Source organism: Fusarium pseudograminearum, chromosome 2 (genome assembly GCF_000303195.2).
Source record: "Fusarium pseudograminearum CS3096 chromosome 2, whole genome shotgun sequence".
Taxonomy (NCBI): Eukaryota; Fungi; Ascomycota; class Sordariomycetes; order Hypocreales; family Nectriaceae; genus Fusarium; species Fusarium pseudograminearum.
The window spans coordinates 7,366,476-7,378,577 of NC_031952.1; the positions used below are offsets into that span (position 1 = coordinate 7,366,476).

Below are 12,102 nucleotides of genomic sequence, written 5' to 3' on the forward strand. Positions count from 1 at the left end.
GCCCAGTAGAATATAGAACGATGTGTCGGAGTCGAGAAGTAGGTTATCCGGCGACAACTTATTGCTTCGCGGGCAAGAGACGATCAATGCATGCGATGGCCTGATCTTGTTAGACAGATTGCCAATGCGAATTAGAAGCAGGAACTTACGTCTTCTGTCACGATACCCTGGTTTCGGAGGTAATGACCCATGCTCTTGACAAGCTCGACCTGCTCTTCGGGGTTGAGGCTGGTGATTGCTGTCTCGAGTACTGATCCGAGGCTGACCTTGTGGATAGCAACAAATGTGTGGAAGTACATGTAGGCGAAGAAACCCATGATAAATTGGCAGTCCATGCGATCAGTGATACCTCCGTGGCCAGGAATAGAGTCGCCAAAGTCCTTGATCTTGAAGGTACGCTTAAGGCCGGAAGCAAAGAAACCACCGAAAGGAGCGATGAGAGAAGCGAAAGTGGCCAAGTTGAGAGCGTGAATCTGCATAGGCGCAATCGTGAAAGAGAAGTTGGCGGTGTCAGGGAGGAAGAACAGCTCGGGCATCTCGTATGTCTTGGGGAGGAAGACCGGGTTGGGATCGCACTTGAGGCCGGTGAAGATGTTGGCTCCCAGGTCGTTGACAGGGCAGATGAAGAACTTGGATCGCATCATGATGTTGGAGAGGATCATGGCGAAGATGATGGTCATGATCCAAGCACCAACGAAACCCTCGACGGTCTTCTTGGGAGACAGCTTGATGAGTTGAGTGCGTCCGAACATAATACCGCAGATGTAAGCGAAGATGTCATTGGTGATGACAAGAGCGGCGGGCAAGAAGAACCAAATCATGCCCTCGAATACGTTGTTCATGATGAAGTGGGCCTGAACGACAATGAGGTACAGAGCCATGTGTGTCCAGGCAAAGTTGGTGAACTGGAACTTGTAGTGGCCAGCTTGGAGAGAGGTGACAAAGAAGACAAAACCTAGTTCTTGTTAGCTTGGAGGCCCAGTTAGACAAGATTCAACCCACCGAAGACATAGAGGATGAAGCTGATGAAGCGGTGGTGAGTGGCCAGAGGCAACAGGACCTTGTCAACCAGAATAATGTGCTTGAAGTAGTAAATGACAGTCTCGCCGTAGAGGAAGTACATGGTAGTCGCCAGCCAGTACCAGTTGAGACTCTTAGTCGATCGAAGGGAGCGGGCACGGCTGGGGACGTTGGCGATGGCAATGACCTCCTTGAACGAGACGATCTGTATAGCGGTAATAATGGTAATGATGTAGATGTGTCCCATAAAGAGCGCGGTAAAGAACAAGGCGAACATGACAAAGGTCCAGAAAGTGCGAGTTATGAAGTTGGCCTTCTTCTTTTCGTACTCGGCTTGCTTCTCGCCAACTGCTGGAGGCTGCTTCTGTATCCATGTTAGTGCTGTTCATCCAAAGTTTTGGCGACTACCGAAGCTCAAAACTTGAGCTTTTCGAAACATGCTCCAAATTCTGGTGCTTACCTCGTTGACTGTTTCCAGCTGGCCCGAAGATTGGGACTTGAGCTTGGTGGGAGAACCACCATCTTCGCTGCTGAAGCTTGATCGTCGTCCGTCAGATCGGTTGGGGAACCTAACCCCTCTCTTTGATCGAGCCATGGTGTTGACTTAAATGCGCTATACTGGGCGCTGTTTTTTTTTCTTATTGCTGGTTACTGCCAAGAATTTCGGCAGTGAGGTTATCGTCGGCTGACGTCGTCTGGTCTGGTGGACGTCGAGTCGCTGGCGCAGTACGGGCTCTTGTCGAGGTTGTTGCGAAAAAGACAGTTGTCTATTCTCACAAATTTGCTTCAAGCGACCTGTGACGTCGTCGCGCAAGTTGGGGCAAGCTCGATGGTAATTACGGGGTCGGAGGAGAAGGGTCTGGTCCCTGAAAAGAATCGTCAATCGGAAAAGGCTTGGCCTGTAGAACGAAGAAAGGCGCTTCTAAGGAGAGGAAGCTGGCGGCGCGGAGGAGTGGGCGAATATGCTCACTTCCAGGTTGTCGCGAATAATTCTTGACGATGATGGAAGAACAAGAAATGGTGGTTTTGAAAAGTCAATAGGCCGCAATTAGCCCCCCCAATAGACAGTGCAGTTCAGGCAGCTCAACCTACCTAGTAACATTTCTAAAAGTGGGTGGGAATTTCAGTGTCACCCACCCAGTGACGCTGCACTGCTTCTGCTTCTGCTTCTACCTCTGCCAAGCAAACCTCCTACGCAATCAAACACTAACAGCATGACCAAATCTCACCTAAAATCTTGGGACTGACCAAAACAGGGACCAATTGAGTCCCTGAGCGCTGCGGCAGTGGCTTGACGTGTTCCGGCGGTTCCAGCGGGCTTCCACTTAGGTTACCCTCGTAAATGCGTGCATGTAAAATTGCGTCAAGTGGTGCGGGATGTCGGGGTTGAAACTACGTCCGAATATCCTCTTGGTAACCTGGTGAAGCCATAATCATGATGGGCTACATCGACTCGGGCCCTTCAGTCTACACGTATACCGATCAACATTCAATCCGAATGTCCATCTTCGGGAAATTGAGACGAAATGCCCCAGACGCAGGGGCTGATTAGCTGTGGAACCCCCGTCACTCGGTAATGGATCCATCTGACAGATCTGTTGAGAGAGATTCCTGTCGCTTCACAAATGGAGATTACAAAGATTGTCGGTAAAGCAAAAGCGAAGCCCTAACAGCAACGACATGAAATGCAGAAAAGCCACGTAGTACTCTGTACATATTGTCGCCATCCCCAGCAAACCCGAATACCTGGCGCCTGTAACCAGATACTGAAATGATATCTCCACTGTCTCTCAAATTATAAATTTCTTAGTGTCTTTCTACTTGTCTTGTATGTAGTCGTAGCTCAGTTTGTACCGAATAAACAAACTGGGAATTGACTGTGGACGATTAAATTCTAACCCGACCATTTGAACTCACATGGCCCGGCCCAGGAGTTGGCAAAATGGTAGGGGTCGCAATGCCTGCCCAATTCTTCAGCGAGCTTGTTCGAAAGCTCTCCAGGCTTGTTTAATGAGAGATCAATGACGCACGCTTCTCTTCACATGCTTCAAATCAGACCCAAACTCCAAACTCCGCAAAAATACTGCGCCTCACTTTTCTGACGACGAGAGTGGCATAACGCCACACTTTGCTCGAACAAATCAACACGTGACTACGCGACGCGCTTCTCAAGCCATTTTCCAACCGTTACACGATGTCGCGATTGATACAATAACGGCAGGTATGTTTCAACAATAATCATAACCCCCCCGACTTTGTTCAATGGAGCTTTCCCCACCCGTGGGAATAACCATGCAAGATGGATATCGACGAATTCTCAGATGACGGCTTCGATGATCTTCCGGATAATGCGCTGCAAGAACTTGAGGACAATGCTATTCAGTTCACCCAGGCGCAAGCCGCCTCGAGAACAGAGGCGCAACCCCCGCGAAACGGGTCTCCCGAGGTCTACTGGATTGACGAAGATGACGATCTCGACACCACCGAAGTGACAAACGATGCTGGCTTTCCCATAGGGAGACCTGCTATAGACAACAATTTGCCACGGAACGAAGCATCCCAATCATATTATGTAGACTCCCGACGCTCAATCCCGCCTCCAAATCCACAATGGAATCCTGTCGTTGACCCTTCGAAGCGACGTCCCATGGGACAGCCGATTCAGCAACATGTCAATGCTGCACCGCCCAATCAGCCCATGTACACTTCCCAGCAATTTCAAACACAGAGTTCCAACTTCGCTCGTGCTCAGCCAAGTCAATTTGCTAGACCTCCCCTCCCTCAAAATCGACCCGCTGCTCCTGAGCAGTTCCAAAATCGTCCCGGAGATGTCGTATCGGCTCTCCAACAGCGAGTCGTGACTCTCGAGGACCAGCTCAGGGCAGCTTTGGGAGAAGCTTCCATTGTCCGGTCCAATTTCGTCAAATCCAACGAGGTGCATGCTGCAGAGGTTGCCCGATTGATCAAAATCAATGCCGAGCAGCTAGCAAAGCAGGAGCGGATTACCGAGGCAGCTGTTGCCGCTCAACAGAATGCCGATACGGAATTACAATTTCTTCAGCGCGATATGAGGGAGGTCAACAAGCGTGTTCGCCAAAAGGAGCCTGCTGCGAGTGCTTCTGGGGGACTCTCGACTCCCAAGAAAGCAGCGAAGACATGGGTTGCCGATGGGTTTGACGAAATTGATATCGCCTTGAGTCCAAGCAAAGGACAAGGACGAGGTAGGAATTCCGGGGCAATAGCACTGCATGTTGGCGAGAGGACACCGACCAAAGGGAAGCGAAAACGGCCGGTGGTCGATAGTCCTGTAATGCCATTAGAAACTCATACGGACAGCTTTGCCAGTAGCAATGGTAGATCGGAGCCTCTAGCTCAACAAACACCGATTGTGGTTGCACCACCCCCCGCTGTACCATTCGAGGTTCGTCGGTATTTTGCATTTTGTTGGATATGATGCTGACTGGATTTAGTTTTTGAAACTCGTGCTTGATCATGGGACTCAGCGGCCAACCTTTGATGTGCTATCTCGTTTTAGCTTCCCAGATGATCCAGAAACCTCTTTCTCCGCGATCGTGTTCCAGAAAATACCCCTGATGGGAGATCCGCATCGACCAATGCAATTGCTCGTGGATTTTGCGAACCTGATGAGCGGCATCTGGACTCGGTGTCAAGCAGATCAACTGTGGGAACCCATCAAGTACGTGCTTTCGCTGATATCCTTCACCTTCTCGCTTCATGCGTCAGAAGTCGCTCCCTTTGTAATTCCCAACTTGGCAGCGCCGGCGCAAGCAACAATGTGCACCCTTGCTGAATGGCAAAACCGCATCCCGGAGGGCGAAGATCAGTTGAAAAACGCTGAATTTCAATCCATGAAACGGCACATCAAGATTGTGGACATTCTCTCAGTTTTTTACACGTGTTCACTGGCTTGCTCTACTGCACTTGATGTGACTGAAGACGGGGTCAAGTCTCAGGCGACAATGTTTTGGAGCTGCATATCTCCTGATCTGGTCTACAAGCTCTTGAGTCCCAAACAAGAGCTGCCCGATATCTTGGGAATGCTAGAGCTATTAACTACATGCTCACTCCCAGACTCACTTGGTCCCATCACGGAGAGAGAATCTCCTGTGGCTAGTCATGTCATCAACCACGTTACAAACAAGTTTACAGATTACCATTCATCGGTCAAGACTCGTGAGCAGAAGAGTACTTTGTATCTGGCTGCCTTGCGAACACTGATTTCTTTCTCTCGCTTTCCTTTTGGTGCGATGGAACTTGCATCACACAGTCTTGCACTGCCTCGCCTGGTGGCCTGCCTCAGCTCGTCTATAGATGAGTTATACGACCTACCTATTCCGTCCAACATTTTGCCGCCCAATTCCGAGGCGGATGGCTTGCGATGGGGATCGGAGGCGGCTTCGTACTCAGCGAGCCTATACCAAATCATTTCCAAATGTGTTTTCTTGATCCATTCATTGGTGACCGGCCCCGATACTGCCAACATTGCAGAAATCGGCCAGAAGTTATCCATGACGCATGGTGGAAGCCAGCGATATTTACTTGCCCTGGGAAGGCTCACATTTGCAGAAGAGGATCTTGTGATGGAGGCAGGGATTGACGGAGAGACAGTCGAAGCAGCACATGAATTACTTGAACTAGCAATAACGCCAGATGAGGGTGAGGTTGTGAGCGGAGCATTTGGGGTTTAGCACTATGAGATTGCATCTCTGGCGTTTGGATGAATCGCGGGTTTGATCTCTGAGTTGGGTTATAGTATCTATTGCCACTAGTAGTTGGCGTTTTGGGGACAGCGTTAGATGATACCATGAGACGAAACGTAAAAAGTTAAAACATAGATTACGAAGTGTTGAACCAGAAAAATACTGGCCACGATACCACACTGCATACCACTTATGTCGCTTCTCTCAACGGCCACGACTAGACACAACTATTCGTGTCTTGACGTAATGCCCAATAACTGTCTGCTTTTATCCATTGTATGAGACATGGACATGATCCCTGTTCCTGTCAGCTCAAGAGTCCAATGTATGGAATTGATAGCCACTTACCAGTGGTTTTGGGTCAAGCCGTCTCGCTTCTCCATGGTTCGCCAGTTCTCCCACTTTTTTTCTGTCTTGTCTACCGAAGTAGTCCAGATCTTTTGTCCCCAGATGACGTACTTGAGGTTGAGTGCATTGCGGTTCTTCATGCACCACTCGGCAATCTCTTTTCCAGAGAGTGTAGCAGACTAATGTTGTCAGTATCTCGGAAAATACCTTGGAAATGAGAGATAAACTTACACCGCCGCCATCAGAGCACATAAAGTCGGTCGCGAGACCACAGCAATGGTCGGAACTTCCAGGACAAGAGCAGTCTCTTTTGCATCCGATCTCTCTGATTCTTCCAGGGAACGCAGCAACGACCTTCTTAGCCGCATTGACAGAAACCGACTTGCAAGCTCCCACAGCTGGGATCGTTGGCGCAGAGTACCCTCCAAAGCCAGTAGCGGCCGAGGAGCAGCACTTCATCTGCGATGGACCGGGACACTGGCCGGCTGCGGAGGTGCCAGCACAGTCAGACGTCCAGCGGCAGTTGCCAGAGGAACACTTGGGCTTGGAACAGCATTTGATGTTAGCTGCATCGGCGGGACATGCGCCAGAGATGGAGGTACCGCCGGCGGAACTACAGGCTGCATCGGTGATACAGACACCTGCGATGCCGCTGGGGCCATAGCAGGGTTCGTTGGGTGCGGCGAGGGATGGGGATGAAAGAAGGAGGCTGAGAAGGATGGGAACAGTAGTGTAGCGCATTGTGGTGGCTGAAATGGAATCAGTATTGCTTGAGTGTTTTGTGGTGTGATTTCCTTGAAACTGATGTACGAAGATTTGAGGTTCTTGGTCATATATATAGTATTTTTTGCCTCATCTTCCTCACCTCGTTCATTCTCGGATCATCATAAGTTTTGTGCATCTCGAACAGAGACTATTCAGTTTCGAGTTGATCATCGTTGTGTAACAGCTCTTCTGGGGAAATCTATCATACCACTCCCGTACTGTACCGGTTTACGTCTCCATTTTAGGAAACTGTTTCATCAAATATGCACATTGTGTCTTTGCTTTTCAGCTGAGCTGCAGTATTTTTCGTAAACAGAAGGCCAGAGCCTTGTTTTGAGCCTGGATTTCGCATTCGATCTTCTTCAGCTCTTCTCTATTTGAAAATCTGCGGAATGTTTCCGTGACTTATCCCTACATACCTAAATAGGAACTCGGCGATTTAAACTGCTGATTGGTTAGCCGGGTCTTCGCATGGCGACAACCCGGACGATCAACCGTTGATGATCATTCTTGGCCCTTAGCTATCTGGTGTGTAGCAGAAAAGTTGACCTCTTAAGTCTCAGCGTATAAAAATAAGTAGACTAAAGAGTATAGTCTAAGCAGCATAAGATGTCCTACTAATTTCATCCCTCATGCTCTTATTAGACAATTTTTCTGATACCCTGAGGCCTAGATTGCCGCGTCTCAACTAGATTCAAACTCGGGATTTGCGTGATACTAACTTGTTTGTGTCGACCGAGTGATATTGCAAGCCGTTTCTAATTGACACTGTCGTACAAGACCAGAACCGACGGAGGTTTGGCCAAGTTAAGCTTAGATATAGCGCGGAGACTCCGACACATGGTGTAAAGAGCATCATTGGACATTCATAGTGTATTTCGAGGATAATTGAGACATAGTGACGTCTATATCGGTGTTTGAATAATGAATTCTCTTTGAGTTGCTGACCTCCCAGTTTTGTGATTCGTATATGTTCACTCATGTCTCAGCAGTGGCTGTAATCGACGTTATTAAGCATCCTGTGAACCCTCGATCTTTTCGGGGGTGTAGGGTATGTCATATCTAGTGTTAACAGACCACTATGCCAAAAGCGAAGGTACCTCCTTTACATCTAGAAGGTGTTTATCATGTTCGAGTGTAGACAGGAGAGGTAGTGAGTCAAGTTAACAACGGGAGACCTTATTATACAGCACAAATACTTTAAATAACCAAGAGTTCATACTGAACTCACTCCCCTCTCTTCGTGTTCAACTCTTGGACCCCCTTCCCCCCCATTAACCTACAACCGATCTTGTTGTTTCTTCTCTTGGCTTTCACTACCTTCAGATATTCCAGGACCTTCGCCGGTCTCAATAGACTCAGCCCTCCTAGGCTCCTCATCATCTAAGAGTACATTCGGTGCGTAGGGGATCTTGCCATCCTCGCGACGGTCATGGGGAATAATAATGTTGTACCAACGAGGTAGGAAGACTCCAAGACCAATAATGACCAAGCAAATGTGAGCAAGTCCAAAACCGAGAATATGAAGAGGATCATCGCGAAGTTCGTAGAAGGCGGGATAAGCGAAACCATAGATGATAGCGAGGACAGGCGCTGAGAGAAAACGCAGCAGAATAGGCCAGAATGCGGGGATACTCCAGTTCTTTCCAGTTGCGACGATGACGTTAAGATCTCTTCGAAGTTGCTGGCCCTGTTACGCCGAGTTAGTGACCATAGAAGATAATGTGAACGGGGGTCTTACAGAGTAGAAGGCCATGTACCAGAAGCGCCTGACAAAAACGTTGCCGAAAAGCTTTGAGAGAAACGAGCTCTTACCAATAGTTCGGCGAACGAATCCTCTTTCTGGACCAAAGCTGAGAGCGGGAGGAATATCGTCAGGTGTCGTGCCAATCATACAAGAAACGATCGAGCAAACAATAAAGATGCCAAAGCCGACTCCAGCACCAGCCTCGGCTTGAACAGCGTGGGCGACAGCAACACCGAGGACCATGCCACCAAAGTATCCAAAGTTCCAGATAAAGAAAGCAGGCTTACCAACCTGCCCAGCAACATCTCTCCAGCGGTAAAATGTGGTAGAAAAGGCGCATTCAGAGAATACGACAAAGACCAGAGCGACATCGTTGATCCAACGGTCAACGCCAGTAAGAAGAGCATAACCAAACTGCGTGCAGTAAGGCAGGGAGATGAGGAACGAAATGACAACAAGACCTGTTACCACCCACTCACGGCGAATTCTGGGTTTGGTATCCATGATAAGTGTTACAACAGCGTCGAGCATGGCGAAAGCGGAGCTATAGCCAAGAACAACAAGCGTAAAAAACAAAGCAAAAGCCCAAAAAGACGAACCAGGGAGTTGCGTGATCGCCGTTGGCAGGGTCAAAAATCCAATGGTAAAAGCTCCTATTCTCTCGTTCTCTATAGGAGTCATCCCAAGAAATCCGACAACGCCAAAGGCGGCGAAAGCAGCGAATCCCTCGAATAGAACATTGCTGCCGACAATAAGGCAAGAGTCCATCACGGCGTTGGAGTGTTTCTGGTTGTAAGACGCATAAGAGCTGAAGTAACCGAAACCAACACCTGTCGAGAAGAAAACCTGACCTGCTGCGGTCTGCCAAATCTCGCCGGAAGCTAGCTTATCGCTATTCCACTCACCAAAGTATAGCTTGATACCACGACCGGCGTTGGGAAGGGAGACAGAACGACCGACGAGAATGATAGTCAAAATGACGGGCAAACTCATGGTGAAGTAGACGACACGGCCAGTCTGGCCAATACCACGGAAAATGGAAACCCAGACGAGGAACCAAACGAAAGCAGTCCATCCAACAGTCTCTCCGATGAGAGCAGTACCGGGATACTGTACATAATCTTGAACGCTGTTGGAAGTCTTGTTACCAGGGATTGGATCGACATTCCGGACCACATCTTGGTAGTAGTACTCCTCGGCGCGTCCCTCCCAGGGAAGAGGGCTCTGGAACGAGTTTCGGAAGTAAATCATGATCCAGGATAGGTTGACAACGAAGTAAGGAGTGACCATGAAGCCAATGTACAGTAAACTGAAGCCCATGCCCTTAAGACGGTGGTTGATGTTGTTGAAGGCGACGACAGAGCCTCCACGATAGGCTTGACCAATGCTGACTTCGAGAATAAGGGCAGGAATTGCAATGAGGAAGACACACATGAGATACGGGATGAACCATTGGAGACCGTTATTGTTGTACACCTGAGAAGGATATCGAATCAGGTTTCCCATACCGGCGCAACCACCCATTGCAGCCAAGAGGAAAGAAGCCCTTGAGTTCCAAGATTCTCTTCCATCTTGGGCTTTCGAAGGTGGAGGAGACAGCCATTTACCGACCTTTTGAAGAAAAGGAGGTACTCCCATGATGATGGATTCGAGGGGTGGGGGGCGATTGAGTGTTAAATTTCCCGTGTGAACGGGTTGAAGGGAAGAGACGGTATATCTATGACATGAGAAGTCGTCAAAATATATTTCACGACAAAGTCAAGAATGTCAAGACACGGAAGAGTTCCATAGGTACGCAAGTGGAAAAGTCGTCTTTTTATTACAGATAATTACTAGTTGACCAACATTTGGGGACGAGCCTAGGTCTTGGCTCGTTTACAAGGAGTAGAAGGAGGGATTGGTATCACCCCACTCAGCTACAGAAAGCGAAGCATAACGGGGACGTTGCGGGCAAGATCGACTTGGCTTTCTCCGTCTGCTTTGGTTTGAGTGACGAGTAAGAGCAAAAACTCTGCGAATCCATGACTCCGCTGCCAAGAGGGCCGGAGACTTGGCGTGTTGGTACCCTGGCTGAAGGAACTTGGCAGACTTTGCTTACAATGTAGTATTTTGCTTCTCTCAAGGGAGTTACTGGAATGGCTATTATTTGTTCTTGATTTGAACCAAGTCTCGTTGCTTGTTAATATGTTGATAGACTTATACGGTGGAGGTCAGTTGTTAAGGAGGATCAATTAAGCATAACTTAAATAAAGACAGACCAACCCCCACTGGCTTAACCCAAATTTACATAACCTTGTCTTTTTGACTTTTGGAGCGTTTTATTCCCGCTCTTGATCTGCTTCGGCGACGGGTGCGCCATATAACAGGGGTTCGGTTGCCTCTCTTCTTGGCATAACATCAGTGGATAACACGGCAGCTGGGGGGTTTGAACAGGAGTATTCCCTTGGCCGACGCAAGATAAGACGAGAGCTACGCCTGTGCAGCATGTCACAGGGCTGTACGTCACTGAACGAGACATCATTGCGATAATTATAGGTACCGAACGAGGCTCTGAGAAACGTCATTTATAGGTAGTGTTGACTGGTTGAACATACAGAGACCGAAGGCAATCCTTATCTCTGCTCAGGGTTCTTTCACATGGTTGCCGTTCTCTTGTTCATGAATCATATCCATAGTTTTAAAATGATTGAGGTGGAGGATTTCCATTTGAACTGCAACTATTATTTCCTATAATAGCAGACTAACGAATTAGATCAAACATGTCAGAACAAGCTTAATTTGCGTTGGTGATACTCTACCAGGCGATGAATCCCATCAAACAGCCATGTTACGAGACTATGCAACGGAGGATTCTAATGCCAAGCTAACCGCCCAGTTTAGTACATGCAGCGTGATCATGACGTTGTCTTCACTACCAGGCACCCGAATTTTTACAACGATGATTGATTGAAAAGCCAATGTTTCTGCCAAGGATAACTGAGCGTGGGGTAAATGCAGCATGCATGGGCTGTTTCGTTGCAACAGACTTCGGTGCTCCCGAGCTGACGGTCTAAGTATAACTTTCTTCTGCAGCATCTTTTGACGTACAAGATAACTAGAGGCCTGATGGCTAGTAGGTGTCAGAAAAGTTGACCTCCTAAGCCTTAGGGTATAAAAATAAGCAGTCTAAGGAGTCTGGTCTAAACAACATAAACTGACCTACTAATTTAGTCTCTTATGCTGTAAGCGGCCAATTTCCCTGATACCCTGAGGAATAGATAGAAAATGAGCCTCAAGACATATCATGTCACCAGTCATCAACAAAGTACTATACGGGGAGTTCTTAACGCCCCGTCTTGGCTATGGAGTCTCGGATGGAGACACCGATAACTGTGATTAACTCCCCGAATCATGAGATTTAACTTTACTAATGAATTCAAGGATCCATGTGATGGGTCCTTTCAAACTCGGATTATAGACTTGGATGAAATCGAGTGGCTACTTGGCGAAGCAAGACATTTT

General features: G+C 48.3%; 4 protein-coding genes across 4 annotated transcripts; 1 reads left to right on the forward strand and 3 right to left on the reverse strand.

Moving 5' to 3' along the window:
- Positions 1-58: 58 nt before the first annotated feature.
- Positions 59-1,615, reverse strand: FPSE_08751 (uncharacterized protein; the record flags this gene model as incomplete). The annotated part of the gene is made up of 4 exons (XM_009261869.1): positions 59-100; positions 150-955; positions 1,003-1,384; positions 1,481-1,615. 4 exons carry the CDS (start codon positions 1,613-1,615, stop codon positions 59-61), a joined length of 1,365 nt encoding a protein of 454 aa, XP_009260144.1.
- Positions 1,616-3,319: 1,704 nt separating this feature from the next.
- Positions 3,320-5,729, forward strand: FPSE_08750 (uncharacterized protein; the record flags this gene model as incomplete). The annotated part of the gene is made up of 2 exons (XM_009261868.1): positions 3,320-4,441; positions 4,491-5,729. The coding sequence occupies 2 exons, from the start codon at positions 3,320-3,322 to the stop codon at positions 5,727-5,729; spliced, it is 2,361 nt and encodes a 786-aa protein (XP_009260143.1).
- A 279-nt stretch (positions 5,730-6,008) lies between these two features.
- Positions 6,009-6,830, reverse strand: FPSE_08749 (uncharacterized protein; the record flags this gene model as incomplete). The annotated part of the gene is made up of 3 exons (XM_009261867.1): positions 6,009-6,039; positions 6,090-6,268; positions 6,321-6,830. The coding sequence occupies 3 exons, from the start codon at positions 6,828-6,830 to the stop codon at positions 6,009-6,011; spliced, it is 720 nt and encodes a 239-aa protein (XP_009260142.1).
- Positions 6,831-8,133: 1,303 nt separating this feature from the next.
- FPSE_08748 (uncharacterized protein) lies at positions 8,134-10,239 on the reverse strand (the record flags this gene model as incomplete). The annotated part of the gene is made up of 2 exons (XM_009261866.1): positions 8,134-8,544; positions 8,596-10,239. The coding sequence occupies 2 exons, from the start codon at positions 10,237-10,239 to the stop codon at positions 8,134-8,136; spliced, it is 2,055 nt and encodes a 684-aa protein (XP_009260141.1).
- Positions 10,240-12,102: the final 1,863 nt, after the last annotated feature.